This window comes from Mytilus californianus, unplaced genomic scaffold (genome assembly GCF_021869535.1).
Source record: "Mytilus californianus isolate M0D057914Y unplaced genomic scaffold, xbMytCali1.0.p SCAF_3, whole genome shotgun sequence".
NCBI classification, from domain to species: domain Eukaryota; kingdom Metazoa; phylum Mollusca; class Bivalvia; order Mytilida; family Mytilidae; genus Mytilus; species Mytilus californianus.
This window is the reverse complement of record NW_026262679.1, coordinates 114,865,540-114,884,403: the sequence shown is the minus strand read 5'-3', so window position 1 is coordinate 114,884,403 and position 18,864 is coordinate 114,865,540. Positions and strand designations below refer to the sequence as shown.

Genomic DNA, 18,864 nt, shown 5'->3' with positions numbered 1-18,864 from the left:
ATGCAAGTACTATTAGATTAGTACTATGTGTCGTTTATACTTTTAGTAAGTTGTATTTGTGTTTCGTGTCAATCTGAAGAATCAAGCCCTTTCAAACTGATTTTTATAGTTTATCTTAAATTGTGCTGTTACACCACTTGCTCAGGTTTGGGGGAGGGTGGAGCATTCACAAACATGTTTAACCCAGCCACATTATTTATGTGCTTGTCCCAAGTAAGGAGCCTGTAATTCAGTGTTTGCTGTCTGCTATATTTGTTGTTATTTTTTCGTTTGTTGTTTTGTCATAGAACATGCTGTTGGTTTTCTCTTTTGATTTGTCATGCTGGGTTCTTTTATAGCTTACTATAGGATATGGGGTTTGCTCATTGTTAAAGGCTGTACAGTGATATATAGTTGCTTACATACATGTCCTTTGATCTCTGGTTGATTAGATGTCTCATTGACAATCATATCATATCTACTTTTTTCATAACAAAGTGAATTTATAGTAAAATTTAGAAATATAAACTTGCATTATATGCATTCAAACATGGACTTACTTGTTAGTAAAAATGGTTTTTATAATGAACCTGATTGCATTTGAACAATGGACTTTAAAAAAATAGACACACATGCATTGGCAGAATTGACAAGCAGGTTACTGGAAAATGGATTAAAGTGAATGGGAAATATTGACTCTAAAATGGACCAATATTTCACCCAAAATATGGATTTTAGTGTACGGATTGGAAATATGCATCATTCTGAAAAATTAAACTCGCATGTCAATGAAAATGGATTTTGAAAATTGGAAAACCATGGACTTTAATTAATTGCATATCAAGAGACAAATTCAGAAAATTCTGTAAAAAAAAAGTAAAATGCATTCTAAAAATGGATTTGAAGGCACCAGAAAAAAGAATTGACGATGAACTCACATTTATTGCATATTAAAAATGAATTTAGAAATTTTTTCTGAAAATGTTTGATTTTCAATAATGGAAGTTTAAAACTTATTAAACAATAATTGTTGAATCATTTCACCTTATAAAATGAAGATCATGACATATTAGGAGAAGTGTTATATTGTTCAGTGAATTGAAGTGGTAAATTATTAAAAACATACCATTTCTTATTTTTATATTTTACATAAAAAACTTTACCTGAGGCAAGCAAAAAATTGAAAAAAGAATTGTGGTGTATAAAAAACTGTTAAAAAATATACAGTGGCCAATCAGACAAGGAGTGTGCCGTGTTCTCCCCAGGCCGATATGACGCTGCAGACCTGCAGCGCCTTCAAAATATTTTTGTTGATCCCACAGCGTGCTAATTTTCACATTTTAATTATAAATGTTGGTTAAAATTGTCAAGTCGCTGATCACCGCTGAGAGGTCGGTCAATGTTAAGTAATAACTGATAATTAGCAAAAGTCTCTGCTTTACCTGTACCAGCCTTATGAGACCATGAAATCAGGTTATAGCGTAAATAATCATCAAGAAGATAGATATTTTGAGTAGAAAATAAAAGTTTTCAAAAACTTCAGAGCAAAAATTGAAGAAATAGATCGCAAATAGGTTGTATATACCCATCGTCTGTGTACGATTACTTTACCATTAAAGTAATGATTTTTTTCATTGGACGAGAAGAATAATCTATTTAAAAACGACCAATGAACGTGATGAATACACATGATAAATTTGAATACACTTTTACTAAAGATATATTTATACGTCAAAAAAGTAAAATAAACTTTTATTAAAGATAACGAGGAGTGATTTTTTTTAATAGAAAGTGAAAATTGTTGCTTGCAAGTAAAATTCCTTTCTCAACTGTCAAATAATTATTGAACATCGATCATTAATTCGTCTAATCGGAAAATATATGTGACACTCAACACGGGTATGGAATCGCTGCAGCATCTATATAATGTCACTAGTAAATAATTTTACTGGTCTTAACCTCGGTGTCTTAACTTTGACGAAATTGTCAAGTTTTGTTTACATCTACTGCCAATTGTTTTGACAATTATACACACGGAAGTGTAATGTCAAACTACAGAAACTGGTCAGCTGTTCATTACAATCTTTTTGTTTTAAAAAGTTGTATACCAAATATCTTAAACATATTCAACTTTAATGCTGAATTAACATGTTCTCTGCAAAAAAGAAAGGGGTTAAGCGAAAGGCAGATGATGGAATTAGAACTTTTTTCAGACCAATGACTTCTAGTGAAAAAGAGAATACACCTCCGTCTACACCGTCAGTATCAGCAGAGGTCAATACTTCTCCTAATCCAAAGCGAGCTAAAGTTTCAGAAGAACAGGAGGATTTTTTCTTGAACTATATATACTTTTGACTTATTTAATTGACTGTGATATAAATGCTTTTTGTGTTTGAAATGAATTTATTTCATTTATATATATTCTTATATTATTTATTAATACTGTGCATTATTAAACACATGTCTCAAAGCATTACAATTCATATTGTATATCATGATTTATGACTGATTGTTTCAGGTCACAATAGTTCATTCTAAAAAAGAGTAACACGCCCTTGAAATTTTGCGCCTTAAAAATTTTCTGGGGAGAACACTGAGTGTGGACATGGCATTAAAATGTACAAAGTTTAACATCAATGTACAAATTCTGAAGACAGAATGAACCCACCAAACAAAAATCCACAAAAACTTAAGGTAGAAATCTAAGATAAGAATACAGCCCTGTAAACGATTACTGGTATAACAAAGTCTGATGTTTAAGAATACTAAGATTGAGTTCACATATTTTCATATGTTTGTCTTAAGTCAGGAACCTCATCATTACTTTTCTTAATGTTTGTTTCTGTTCAATTTATTCTTATTTATATAGTCTGGGAACAGTGAGAGCATGTCATATTGTTTAGACATCTGTCTACTGTTGAAGAATGTATATTATAAAATAACAAATCAATGGGTAAAGATGAACTACAAATTTAAAATATTATATGAAGTACAAATTTAAAATATTATATGAAGTACAAATTTAAAATATTATATGAAGTACAAATTTTCCATAGGCTTGTAAGCAAAATGGAAAAGCAAAAATATTTCAGGGCAAGGGTGGCTCTATTTTTAATTCTTCAGAAAACTGTCATAAATTTTGCTAAATTATGCAAAAAATCAGGTGTTAACAAATTCACCTACGTCTGTGACATCACAAATACATAACTAATGACACAATAGGCAAAAATCTTTCATTTATCTGAAATTGGGCTTTTCAACATATGTTTTCATAAAATTTTTACGACACCTTCACAGTTAAAAAAATTCAAATTTTTAGGGCCAACTCCTTTCAATGACCTTTTACTTATAGTATCTAAGAAACAGACTTAACCAGGGAAATTAAACATTGACCATTGAACAATAAAAATAAGGGCAAGGTCAGATGAACCCTGCCAGATAGACATTTACACCTTACAATTATTCCATACATCACATATAGCTGACCTATTGATTACAGTATATGAAAAGAGGATCAAACCCATGAAAACCTAACACTGACCAATGAACCATGAAAATGAGATCAAGGTGAGATGAAGCCTTCCAAATTTCCAGGTACACTTTACAGTCATACTTTACACCAAATATAGTTGACCCATTGCTTTTAAAATTAAACATTGACCAATAAACCATGCCATGAAAATGAAGTCAAGGTCTGATGAACCCTGCCGGACAAACATTCACACCTTACAATTATTTCATACACCAAATATAGTTGAACTATGGCTCATAGCGTTTGAAAAACAGACCAAAATACAATCACTTAACATTGACCAATGAATAATGAAAATGAGGTAAAGGCCAGATCATATCTACCAGACAGACATTTACACCTTACAATCATTCCATACAACAAATATAGTTGACCTATTGCTTATACCCTTAGTATTAGAAAAACAGACCAAAACATATAAAATCTGTACATTGACTAATAAACCGTGAAAATGAGGTCAAGGTCAGATGAAACCTAACAGACTGACAAATACATCTTACAATCATTCCATACACCAAATATGGTTGACCTACTGCTTATAGTATCTGAGAAACGACCTAATCACATAACTTTAACCATGATCACTGATTCATGAAATAAGGTCTAGGTCAGGTGAACCTACCTGACGGGCATGTAAACCTTGCACAGAATCCATATACCAAATATAGTTATTCTAATACTTAAAATAAGTGAGAAATTCACATGACAAATATAAAACTTTTTTTAAGCAGTGACTGATGAAAATGAGGACAAGGACAATGGTTACATATTAAAGGTATCTGTATACAAGGTATAAAGCATCCAGATCTTCTACCCTCTGAAATAGTTTTATACAAATAGTTTACACCTCTCTGCCGCCAGATAGTAATCCCTATTTCTCTCATACTGAGACTTTCTTTGCAGGTGAGACAAAATACTGGCCTCATCATGGAATCTTGATAAATAAAAATATTGGTCAATAGGACACCATGCCCTGCTTACAATATCTCATTTCCATGTTCACTGAACTGTGAAATCTTACTCAAATCAAAAATTTAGCATATAATTTAATAATTTCACATGATAATAGATATATGTACAAAGATTCAAATTAATATGACCATAACTTCATGTTAAACTGCCTTCACCAAAAACTTTAATCTGATTCCAGTGGGAAGACAAGAGGCTGTCGAGTGACAGCAAACCGGATTTTCCTGCAGAGGTTGAACCCTGAACAGTTGAGCAAGTATGGACACAACATTTAAGCTTAAAACAGCTCTGAATTTGGATTGTGATTGAATATTTAAAATAGATTATTATCTAATTAAGAATGAAAATAATACATTGTATTTGCAAATCTGAACCCCAAACAGGATCATGTAAAAATTAAACATTAACACACACAACAAAAATAAAATACCACATAACAACTGTGACATCTACCTTCATAACACACATGACCTAAAAAAATAGTTATAAAGAAATTTTGATGTTATTATGTGTTCATGGAATAAGTTTGAGTTATTTCCCTTTGAACAGAAATATGGTTTAACATAGTACTCTAATATTAGATATGATTAATAGTTCTCTAAAATTAGATATGATGTAACACAATGTATATCTATTTTCAAATATAATTAATAGTTCCAAATATTTTTTCTTTCATTTGTCACAAACTAATACAGATCTGCAACTTATCTATGATCAATGTCAACAACTTTAAATGTAATGAACTATATCCTATAATAAAAATAGATTATTATCTAATTCAAGGAGTTCACTTCATAAAAAAATAAATATATATATATAGCATTCAGAAAATTAGTTTATACAGAATAACAAACAAACCTAACACAAAATTCTTCAAACAATTTACCAAAGAAAAGAAAAAAAAAATCCAAAATGTCATTTATCATTAATACAATGTCTTTTAAAAATCTTTTAAAAAATGAGTTATTTCCCTTTGTACAGAAATGGATTAATTCATCAAAAATTGAATTCTTGGGAAAGGGCTATAACTGAACAACGAGAAAAGCTAAAATCGTGAAAATTGAACTTGACCTTCATTAAGTCACAGGAAACAACATACCTAAATTTGAAAAAAAATTCTTCAAAGCATTATTATGTTAATGAACAGACACTGTTTGGCAGCCGCCAGCCAGCCCGCCCGCCCCCCATACATTCCCAAATCAATAACCGATTTTTTCTTCGAAAATCCGGTTAATAAAACAGAGATAGATGCACAGAACATCAATATCATAGTAATAATAATCACCTGTAACTAGGGCAATGCTAAGCATAGTTCAAATTCAACACAATGAACACTTCACACCAGTTTCGAGTTCAATAGCAACTATTCTTTTACAGTTAACTTTAAATTTCTTTTACACAATGACATCTCCATAAAATAAGAATTAAGAAGCGCATGGGGTTGCTATGCTTTTTATCAATTAAAAACATAGACTTTCTCTACCTTAACCTTTTCTGAATTTGACCCTTTACACAGTATTTTTTGAAGAATTTTCTGTTAAATATGATCAACTAAAAAAATGGCAAAGAAAATATTTCTAAATATAGTTAAGACTATTACCTTTTAAAACTTTGGATAAGAATACCAACATTTCCACCAATAGTTACCATTAAGCATTTCTTCTGAAGACCCAAACCCACACCACTATCAAAATATGACCAAAGAGCATTGCTTACTTCAAGCACATTAGATTTGATGGCAAAATATATTTTGTTGCTTGTAAAACTGACCACATAATCAGCAGAAAAAATATTTTAAAGATAAAACTGACCTCATCTTCTTCCTCCATCTCCTCTTCATCCTCTTTGTCTTTCTCTGTTTCTGACTCAGATTCACTCTCTACTTCTTCTTCATCAATCACTTTGTCAAACGCATGTGTTGGGAAATTGTAAATATCACCATACTATAAGAAAAGATATCAAAATGTGAAAGTATGGTTTGGGAAATTGTTAATATAAAAAAAATTAAAATATAGATAACAATATCAATTTTAATCCCAACGTGTTCATGTGTCTTTCTGGAACCTTGTCAGAGATTGCCTTTTATTCTATTCTTAAATTTTTGTAATTTGGAAATTAGGTATTGATGTCAAATCATTTATAGTCAGTTAAATTTATTCATAATTTACTTTGGACTATTTAGAGCTTGACGAAGCTAGATGTATTGTATAGACAACTGTCTATTGTTGAAAAAGGTATACTGACCTCTAGAAGTCTTTAAGTTTTTAGTGTCACTGAGTTGCTATAGCTAGTCATTGTCATACGGTATAGCAGGTTTTTTTTCGCGGGTGTTGAATATTTTGGCGGATACTGAAATACTGTCAAATATTAACTAAAGCGTCTCAAATTTACTTTTTGCTAGTGGAAGTTCATCTTCAAGGTAATCAAATTGCAAGCAAGTATATTTATTGTCATTAACTCAAACAAGTGTCTATTGTTATGGTTAAAAGATTTTTTTTTACCTGAATGATCAAGAGTGACTTACAACTCTTATATAATTAGACACTTATTAATAAGGGTAAAATATCTGACAGATTACCAAGCACTTATATTATTTAACAATAACTAATAAGGTTATGTACAATGCAATTTTTATATAGTAGTATTTATATCCTGAAATCTTAACATACCAATTTGCGCTTCAAACTTCTCTCATTCGATGAGAAAAACAGCAAAACTAGCCTAATTTTAATATTTAGATCAAGTCACATGTAAACTGTATCCATTAGTATATTTTGCTAAACCATGACTTAAACAAACATATTAATGTCGTATCATTTGGTAAAGCACCAACATAAATAAAACTGCACACCTGGATCAACTGCTATTACTGCTCATCATAAAAATATTCAAGATGACTTTTACAATTTCATGACCTTATACATAGATCATGACCCACAAATCAACATGAAATGCTAGTCCTTTCTATTACTTAAGATAGTGATATTAACTTAACATAAATGGCTACTTAAAAATGCATTACATTCTATTATTAATTAAAGATTATTGTAAGATATATACTCACTGTTCCCTGTTTTAATCTTTCTAGTAATTCTTTTTCAATGGCTGTGTCTACTTGTGCTGCTACCAATGCTTTTTCCTACATCCAACAGAAATATGAAAATTAACAAAGTCCTTAATGAGTTGATATGTGTCCTCAAAAATACTACATGAAGTATAAATGTACAACAAAACAATTTATATATATAAAGTCCTGCGTAAATATTACATTATCATTTCTGTTTTAGTATAAAGTTGAAATAAAATCTTTTCTTTTTAAACAATACAAAAGGTGTTATGTCAATAGATATAAGTGGGTGCCAATATTATTTACCATGTGAAAAACAAAGTCCCTAGGGGGGAATTGAAAATTATCTCTTTGGATCCATCTTTAAATTAGCAAATAGCAGTGATATATCAAGTATCAGATGAAATATTATTATTGAAACAATAAATGTTTAGAGCCAGGCTATCTGATATATTTTTTCTATCACACTAATTAACTTCAAGCTGGATACATTTTTAAATTATACATAAAAAATATAAACTCAATTATATTAAAAAAGGAAGATGAAATAATCAAAAACTTTAAATTACAATAAGTCCCTCCAAAATTTTCTTGCAGTCAAGGCCTTTACTTTTTAACAAAACATTCTTCTTATAAAAACTACTTAGGAATTACGAACCATTCAATAAAGTTATATCAATTTCAGTCATTAAATTTTTTGTGAAAAGTTTAACTCAAAAGAGGTATTGTAAGTTGACAGAGAACATTAACACTTAGTTGTATTTTTTTGGGTAAAATTCAATAAGGGAGATAATTCAACAATATCTTTTATTACCTCTCTCCTTTTTTCTCGTCTTTCTACCTTCCTACTTAATGGAACTAACTTCTTTCTGAAAAAAAATAAAAACATTACCTTGCATGTTTTATGTTAACATGTTATCATTAGAATTACTTATTCAACTACTACAATAATCATGATAATGTAGGTGTGGTTTTATCCAAAATCATATCAATGACCATAAACCAAACGCATGTAATTATGTAACTTAAAAGAGAGGTCAAGACAGAAAAAATATTATGTAATTTGCAAATTTCACAAAAAATCTCCTCAATTAAGTAAAAAATTGAACTCTTTTATATTATTTCAATGCAAAATGAAAGGTTCTTTTGTACAAAATGAAAGGTTCTATTGTACAAAATGCAAGATTCTATTGTACAAAATGAAAGATTCTATTGTACAAAATGAAAGGTTCTATTATACAAAATGGAAGGCTCTATTGTACAAAATATAAAAGATGTACCCTCCTGGGATCTACTGCTCGATTTGCTTTTTCAGGGCAGAAGTTTGAAATCAGACCAATCAGAATCATATTTGAATAACAAGAGGAGTTTCTATAAAAGATCCTAGAGACAATTACTACTGCTCAATATAGTTCAGACCGACCAATTGGTTTCAGATAAGAAGTGTCTTGTCTGACAAATCATCATTAATTTTGAACATGAATAGGTCAAAGGGAGATAAATCAAAAGTAATTCATGAGTATAAAAAATCTCAATAATACATGCAGGGGTTGCTATTTCTTTTGTATAGTATGGTACTTATCCAAAATTGTAATAAGAACTTATCTACACATTCTAAGAATTCCTGACATGATAATTACTTGCTTAATGTTGGTAGGTAAAAATCAGTAATTTAGAAGGGTAAAAGTACTCAGCTACTACCTCTAAATGAAAGGCCAGTAAATATGAGCTGCAACATCGATCTGTTGGACACACTCTACTTATATATCTGAGCCATAATTGGTACAGGTACTTTAAAAAAAGGTTGAAACATTTTTAAAGCTTAGTTTACCAGTCGATGTTGGAAGCAAAATTGAAATTGAAATTATTATCATATCTTCATATTTGGCAATATATAAAGGTAGGAAGAACTACATTTTAAATCACTAAATGCGATTTACAGAGAGTATTAAACACATCACTGAGACCAACCCAACAACACAAAACACTAGAAAAGACTAGTAGCAGATGTCAAATCTGTCTTTTATAGCAGTTTTTTTTTATTTCAAGCCATAAGAAAACTTTTAAGAGCTAATCATTATATAAATAACACATAGCTGAGAGGGTGATAGAGCAGATTGTTTCCCCCTAGATGACAATGCTTTTTCGAGGGTACTGATCTGCTCTATCACCCTCTCAGTTATGTGTTATTTAATTTATTATACTGAATGTTCAATCATTATTGTCTTTTAAATTTTAAATTGAAAGTACTTAACTTTGACCGTTTGACATGATGTACATAAAGTTACAGTAATTAGAAAAACAACAAAAGTGAAGGAAGATGTATTTTTTTATTTTGACAGTCTAGGAAAAAGTTCTGAGGCCAAAACATAGAACTGTAGCATTGTCTTTTAAAATATTGGTGTGAATTCACTTCATTGTCCTTTAAATTATTGATATTTGATTGGTCCCCAAGAGGGGGTGACATTCCAAAAATGGCCCCCCGCTGAGTCATGGGATAGAGTAAATTATCTCCCTCGTAACCAATCACAATCTGACATTTTTATGTGAAGTATAATAAATATATATATATGCTGTGGTAGCCATCTTTGATTATGATTAATCCTAATTAATACTTACTGTCTTTTTAATGTGAGTTTTCTTATCTTTATTAAATACTGTGTAATCTTTGTAAATCTCTGTTTACATTTATGTTTAAGAAATCTGAAAAAAGGAAAAAAAACCATATAAATGTGAATCTATCAACCCTTATCTAATATGATGAATTGATGATCAGATTCGAGTGGTTCACATGATGTACATATCAAGATGAGACAAATGTAATACATTGTTGTAGTTCTTCTTTAGAACACACATGGATTAATGATTGGGTGTTTTCTTGTTCGTATTGAGTTACGTTTTGTCATGTCGCTGCCTTATATAGCTTACTACAAGGTATATGAGTTTTGCTTATATTTGATGGCCTTACGGTGACTTATACTTTGCTAACTTCTAAGTCATTTGGTCTCTGGTGGATATATGTTTCATTGGTAATTAAACAACATATATTCTATGTGTCTTCCACAATACATGACGGTGGATTTAATTTACACTCATGCGCATCAATTAACAAGCTATTACAAAACTTGCAGGATCTGAAAAAGTTCTGGACACAGCACAAGTAGTTAAATTATTAGGCTTGTGTTGGAATACAGATCATAATACACATAAGTATTCTGCAAATATGCTAACCACAGAAATTGTCATTCAAATACATATATGCTTTGTCCACAAACAGAAAATTACAAATTTAACTTTGAACTTTTACATTTTCTCCATGTAAAGTTCATCAACAACTGATGTTGAGAGGTCCATACAGGTCCATAGTAAGGCAGAATATTTTACCTTACCTTGAACCTCCTCTCACACAACCTTACACTTGAAAATAAATAATAGTCCTATGTCTTGAATGGCAATAAAATTATAGTATAGTGGTACAAATAACCCTGGAAAACAAAATGTGTGACAGACAATCAACTGGACAAAGCAATTACCGAATACCTTGGACCTTTCCTCTTTGTAGTATTAAGATAGTCCATATTATCATTAACATAATGATATAATATTTTAAATTTCTGAAGTTATTATACTTTTGATGAAGCAATAGAAACTACTTGTATATTAATACATGTATATAACTACTTATAATAGATGTTTCATTAGGATTTCATCATTCTGATTGGATGCAACAATCACATGGTGTATAAAAATGATGTTTTATGTCCATCTGTCGAATATCCACTACTGCAAGAGCTCTCCGTGACTTTACAATGATGCAAAGGATTATTTAAAACAAAACAAATCAAAATGTAGATTTGTCGTGTAAATTCCAGGCTTAATACAGATTGAGAACGTGTTGACCACTTTAAAATGCTTATAAAACTACAAAAGAAAGAATTGAATTGTTTTAAAGTAGTCTTACTTTGGCCAGTATATCAAATGATGGTTAATCTGTTCTAATGCTTTCTCATAACTTCTGGACAACTTGACTTTCTCCCACAATCTTCCAGGAAAAGCTGCTCTTTCTACCGTCTTCATGTATAGATAACAGATACCTAAATACAAAGATATTAACAATATTGTATATATGTAATAATTACATGCATCAAGTTATTGTATTTTTTAATAAATACTAGAACATCTAGAACACTTATATTGCTAATTTGTTGTTGTATCTACAAAACAGTTCAAGAGAGAACCATGAAAGTTGGTACCATTATTAGGTTGAAAAGAACATATTCTAATGCAATTTTATATTGATGGATCCGACTGTATAACCAAACAAGAGGTTCTCAAGAGCCTGAATCGCTCACCTGCATTTCAGAGGAGAAGATTTTTAAATGTAAGCAAACTTGATGAACAAATTGTGTAAAATTGTCTTTAAAGGGCAATAACTCCTTAAGGGGTCAATTGACAATTTTGGTCATATTAACTTTTTTGTAGATCTTACTTTGCTGAACATTATTGCTGCTTACAGTTTATATATATTTATAATAATATTCAAAATAATAACAAAAAACTGCAAAATTTTGTTAAAACTACCAATTCGGTGGCAGCAACCCAACAATGGGTTGTTTGATTCGTCTGAAAATTTCAGAGCTGATAGATCTTGACCAACTGAACAATTTTACCCCATGTCACATTTGCTCTAAAAGATTTAGTTTTTGAGATATAAGCCAATAAAATGCTCCGCAGGGCGCAGCTTGATACGACCGCAGAGGTTGAACCCTGAACAGTTGGGGCAAGTATGGACACAACATTCAAGCTTGATACAGCTCTGAATTTGGATTGTGATTAAATATTTGACACAGCATAGGTTTCTGACACAGAATGAATGTGGTCTAAGAACTTAAAAATTTTAAATTGGACATTCACCTATTATGGTCCAATATCCAAAATCTAAATACATGGTTAGATTCAGCATATTAATGAACCCCCAAGAATTCAATTTTTGATGAAATCAAACAAAGTTTAATTTTGGACCCTTTTGACCTCAATGTGGACAAAGTTGATAACAGGGCCCAAAAATCTAAATACATGGTTAGATTCAGCATATCAAAGAACCCCATATATTCAATTTTTGTTGAAATCAAACAAAGTTTAATTTTGGACCCCAATTTGGACCAACTTGAAAACTGGGCCCATAATAAAAAATCTAAATACATGTTTAGATTCAGCATTCAAAGAACCCTAAGAATTCAATTTTTGTTAAAATCAAACAAAGTTTAATTTTGGACCCTTTGGACCTTAATGTAGACCAATTTGAAAACGGAACCAAAAATTAAGAATCTAAATACACGGTTAGATTCAGCATGTCAAAGAACCCCAATAATTCAATTTCTGTTGAAATCAAACAAAGTTTAATTTTGGACCCCGATTTGGACCAACTTGAAAACTGGGCCCATAATCAAAAATCTAAATACATGGTTAGATTCAGCATATCAAAGAACCCCATATATTCAACTTTTGTTGAAATCAAACAAAGTTTAATTTTGGACCCCGATTTGGACCAACTTGAAAACTGGGCCCATAATCAAAAATCTAAATACATGGTTAGATTCAGCATATCAAAGAACCCCATTTATTCAATTTTTGTTGAAATCAAACAAAGTTTAATTTTGGACCCCGATTTGGACCAACTTGAAAACTGGGCCCATAATCAAAAATTAAATACATGGTTAGATTCAGCATATCAAAGAACCCCATATATTCAATTTTTGTTGAAATCAAACAAAGTTTAATTTTGGACCCCGATTTGGACCAACTTGAAAACTGGGCCCATAATCAAAAATCTAAATACATGGTTAGATTCAGCATATCAAAGAACCCCATATATTCAATTTTTGTTGAAATCAAACAAAGTTTAATTTTGGACCCTTTTGACCTCAATGTGGACAAAGTTGATAACAGGGCCCAAAAATCAAAAATCTAAATACATGGTTAGATTCAGCATATCAAAGAACCCCATATATTCAATTTTTATTGAAATCAAACAAAGTTTAATTTTGGACCCCGATTTGGACCAACTTGAAAACTGGGCCCATAATCAAAAATCTAAATACATGGTTAGATTCAGCATATCAAAGAACCCCATATATTCAATTTTTGTTGAAATCAAACAAAGTTTAATTTTGGACCCCGATTTGGACCAACTTGAAAACTGGGCCCATAATCAAAAATCTAAATACATGTTTAGATTCAGCATATCAGAGAACCCTAAGAATTCAATTTTTGTTAAAATCAAACAAAGTTTAATTTTGGACCCTTTGGACCTTAATGTAGACCAATTTGAAAACGGAACCAAAAATTAAGAATCTAAATACACGGTTAGATTCGGCATATCAAAGAACCCCAATAATTCAATTTCTGATGAAATCAAACAAAGTTAAATTTTGGACCCTTTGGACCTCAATGTGGACCAATTTAAAAACGGGGCCCAAAATCCAAAAACTTAATACACGGTTAGATTCAGCATATTAAAGAACCCCAAGAATTCAAGAATAAAACCCTATTGAAATTGATCAAGAAATAAGCAATTTATACGAAGTATCTTCTTTTGCACAATACTGTGCAATTGAATATTTCTTGCTATTGCGCAATACTGTACAATTGACAATTTCTTGCTATTGCGCAATATTGTGCTATTGGATATTTCTTGCTATTGCGCAATACTGTGCAATTGGAGATTTCTTGCTATTGTGCAATACTGTGCAATTGAACATTTCTTGCTATTGTGCAATACTGTGCAATTGAAAATTTCTTGCTATTGCACAATACTTATTATATAATAATTTACACATTCTGTTTGGTGTGTATCTCCTACCATATCATTATTATTTGCTTTTAAATATAAATCAGAAATAACCAACTTAAAATGGAAAAATTTTAAAAGAAAAAAAAAGGAAAAAAAGAAAAAAAAAGAAAAAAAAAAAAATCCCCCCCCCCAAAAATTTTTTGAACCCCCTTATGATTCATCACCCCCAAACTCAATCCCAGCCTTCCCTTTGTGGTATGGTATCTTGCAGTACAATTTCAGAGAGATCCATACACTTGAACACAAGTTATTGTCTGGAAACTAGAAAAATGCTTATTTTTGGCCCCTTTTTGGCCCCCAATTCCTAAACGTTTCGGGCAATTACCCCCAAACTCAATTCCAGCTTTCCCTTTGTGATATGGAACCTTGTAGTACAATTTCAGAAATATCCAAACACTTACACACAAGTTATTGTCATGAAACTAGAAAAATGCTTGTTTTTTGCCCCTTTTGTGGCCCCTAATTCCTAAAATTTTGAGGCAATTACCCCCAAAATCAATAACAGCCTTCCCTTTGTGATATGGAACCTTGTGGTACAATGTCAGAGAGATCCATACACTTACACACAAGTTATTGTCTGGAAGTTACAAAAATGCTTATTTTTGGCCCCTTTTTGACCCCTAATTCCTTAACTGTTGGTACCATAACCCCCAAAATCAATCCCAACCTTCCTTTCGTGGTATAGAACCTTATGGTAAAATTTCATGGAGATCCATTCACTTAAACTAAAGTTAGAGTGCGAAAACCAATGTGTCTTCGGACAACGCCGGACGACGCCAACGTCATACCAATATACGACCAAAAAATTTTTAATTTTTGCGGTCGTATAAAAACTGCATTTGACCCTTATGTTCTATTTTTAGCCATGGCGGCCATGTTTGTCGATGGATACAAACTTCGGATACAATTTATAAACAAGATACCCTAAGGAACATTTAGTTAAAAGTTGAGGGTAATTGGCCCAGTAGTTTCAGAGGAGAAGATTTTTAAATGTTAGCAAACTTGATGAACAAATTGTGTAAAATTGTCTTTAAAGGGCAATAACTCCTTAAGGGGTCAATTGACAATTATGGTCATATTTACTTTTTTGTAGATCTTACTTTGCTGAACATTATTGCTGCTTACAGTTTATATATATCTATAATAATATTCAAAATAATAACAAAAAACTGCAAAATTTTGTTAAAACTACCAATTCGGTGACAGCAACCCAACAATGGGTTGTTTGATTTGTCTGAAAATTTCAGAGCTGATAGATCTTGACCAACTGAACAATTTAACCCCAGTCACATTTGCTCTAAAAGCTTTAGTTTTTGAGATAAAAGGCAATAAAATGCTCCGCAGGGCGCAGCTTGATACGACCGCAGAGGTCGAACCCTGAACAGTTGGGGCAAGTATGGACACAACATTCGAGCTTGATACAGCTCTGAATTTGGATTGTGATTAAATATTTGACACAGCATAGGTTTCTGACACAGAATGAATGTGGTCTAAGAACTTAAAAATTTTAAATTGGACATTCACCTATTATGGTCCATTTCCAAAATCTAAATACATGGTTAGATTCAGCATATCAAAGAACCCGAAGAATTAAATTTTTGATGAAATCAAACAAAGTTTAATTTTGGACCCTTTTGACCTCAATGTGGACAAAGTTGATAACGGGGCCCAAAAATCAAAATACATGGTTAGATTCAGCATATCAAAGAACCCCATATATTCAATTTTTGTTGAAATCAAACAAAGTTTGATTTTGGAGCCCGATTTGGACCAAATTGAAAACTGGGCCCATAATCAAAAATCTAAATACATGTTTAGATTCAGCATATCAAAGAACCCTAAGAATTCAATTTTTGTTAAAATCAAACTTAGTTTAATTTTGGACCCTTTGGACCTTAATGTAGACCAATTTGAAAATGGAACCAAAAATTAAGAATCTAAATATCGGTTAGATTTGGCATATCAAAGAACCCCAATAATTCAATTTTTGATGAAATCAAACAAAGTTTAATTTTGGACCCTTTGGACCTCAATGTGGACTAATTTAAAAATGGGGCCCAAAATCCAAAAACTTAATACACGGTTAGATTCAGCATATTAAAGAACCCCAAGAATTCAAGAATAAAACCCCATTGAAATTGGTCAAGAAATAAGCAATTTATACGAAGTATCTTCTTTTGCACAATACTGTGCAATTGAATATTTCTTGCTATTGCGCAATACTGCACAATTGACAATTTATTGCTATTGCGCAATATTGTGCTATTGGTTATTTCTTGCTATTGCGCAATGCTGTGCAATTGAAGATTTCTTGCTATTGCACAATACTGTGCAATTGAAGATTTCTTGCTATTGTGCAATACTGTGCAATTGAAAATTTCTTGCTATTGCACAATACTTATAATATAATAATTTACACATCCTGTTTGGTGTGTATCTCCTACCATATCATTATTATTTGCTTTTAAATATAAATCAGAAATAACCAACTTAAAATGGAAAATTTTTAAATGAAAAAAAAAAGGAAGAAAAGAAAAAAAAGGAAAAAAAAAAATCCCCCTCCCCCAAATTTTTTGAACCCCCTTATGATTCATCACCCCCAAACTCAATCCCAGCCTTCCCTTTGTGGTATGGTACCTTGCAGTACAATTTCAGAGAGATCCATACACTTGAACACAAGTTATTGTCTGGAAATTAGAAAAATGTGTTTTTTAGCCCCCTTTTGGCCCCCTATTCCTAAACGTTTCGGGCAATTACCCCCAAACTCTATTCCAGCTTTCCCTTTGTGATATGGAACCTTGTAGTACAATTTCAGAAATATCCAAACACTTACACACAAGTTATTGTCAACGAAACTAGAAAAATGCTTGTTTTTTGCCCCTTTTTTTGCCCCGAATTCCTAAAATTTGGAGGCAATTACCCCCAAAATCAATCCCAGCATTCCCTGTGTGATATGGAACCTTGTGGTACAATTTCAGAGAGATCCATACACTTGAACACAAGTTATTGTCTGGAAACTAGAAAAATGCTTATTTTTGGCCCCTTTTTGGCCCCTTATTCCTAAACGTTTCGGGCAATTACCCCCAAACTCAATTCCAGCTTTCCCTTTGTGATATGGAACCTTGTAGTACAATTTCAGAAAGATCCATACACTTTCACACAAGTTATTGTCATTAAACTAGAAAAATGCTTGTTTTTTGCCCCTTTTTTGGCCACTAATTCCTAATATTTTGAGGCAATTACCCCCAAAATCAATCCCAGCATTCCCTTTGTGATATGGAACCTTGTGGTACAATGTCAGAGAGATCCATACACTAACACACAAGTTATGTCTGGAAGTTACAAAAATGCTTATTTTTGGCCCCTTTTTCCTTAACTGTTGGTACCATAACCCCCAAAATCAATCCCAACCTTCCTTTTGTGGTATTGAACCTTATGGTAAAATTTCATAGAGATCCATTCACTTAAACTAAAGTTAGAGTGCGAAAACCAACGTGTCTTCGGACGACGACGATGCCAACGTCATACCAATATACGACCGCATAAATTATTGCAGTCATATAAAAACTGCATTTGACCCCTATGTTCTATTTTTAGCCATGGTGGCCATGTTTGTTGATGGATCAAAACTTCGGATACAATTTATAAACTAGATACCCTAAGGAACATTTAGTTAAAAGTTGAGGGTAATTGGCCCAGTAGTTTCAGAGGAGAAGATTTTTAAATGTTAGCAAACTTGATGAACAAATTGTGTAAAATTGTCTTTAAAGGGCAACTACTCCTTAAGGGGTCAATTGACAATTATGGTCTTTTTTACTTTTTTGTAGATCTTATTTTGCTGAACATTATTGCTGCTTACAGTTTATATATATCTATAATAATATTCAAAATAATAACAAAAAACTGCAAAATTTTGTTAAAACTACCAATTCGGTGGCAGCAACCCAACAATGGGTTGTTTGATTCGTCTGAAAATTTCAGAGCTGATAGATCTTGACCAACTGAACAATTTTACCCCCATGTCACATTTGCTCTAAAAGATTTAGTTTTTGAGATAAAAGGCAAAAACTGCATTTGACCCCTATGTTCTATTTTTAGCCATGGCGGCCATGTTAGTTGATGGATCAAAACTTCGGATACAATTTATAAACTAGATACCCTAAGGAACATTTATTTAAAGTTTGAAGGTATTTGGCCCAGTAGTTTCAGAGGAGAAGATTTTTGAAATAGTTTACGACGACAGACGACGACGACAGACGACGGACGCCAAGTGATGGCATAAGCTCACATGGGGCCCTTTGGGCCCCGGTGAGCTAAAAATGGGGAATGTGTCCATGGGGCACAGATGATGCCCCCGCTTGCATATAATGTTATAAAGGGATATAACTCAAGAACTGTAAAAGTGACGCTACCCAAATTTGTACTTGATCTGACTTTTGTGGTAATAAGCATTGTGTATACGTT

General features: G+C 31.8%; 1 protein-coding gene across 1 annotated transcript in view; it reads right to left on the bottom strand.

The window, feature by feature from the left end:
- The window catches only part of LOC127735887 (protein MAK16 homolog A-like), a 39,982-nt gene that overhangs the window by 9,417 nt on the left and 11,701 nt on the right, over positions 1–18,864 (bottom strand). The window contains exons 4-8 of the mRNA XM_052246307.1: positions 11,509–11,641; positions 10,167–10,250; positions 8,362–8,416; positions 7,545–7,619; positions 6,292–6,423 (exon numbers count right to left, since the gene is read on the bottom strand). Coding sequence (XP_052102267.1) covers positions 6,292–6,423; positions 7,545–7,619; positions 8,362–8,416; positions 10,167–10,250; positions 11,509–11,641 — 479 coding nt within the window. The remainder of the gene's footprint in view (positions 1–6,291; positions 6,424–7,544; positions 7,620–8,361; positions 8,417–10,166; positions 10,251–11,508; positions 11,642–18,864) is intronic.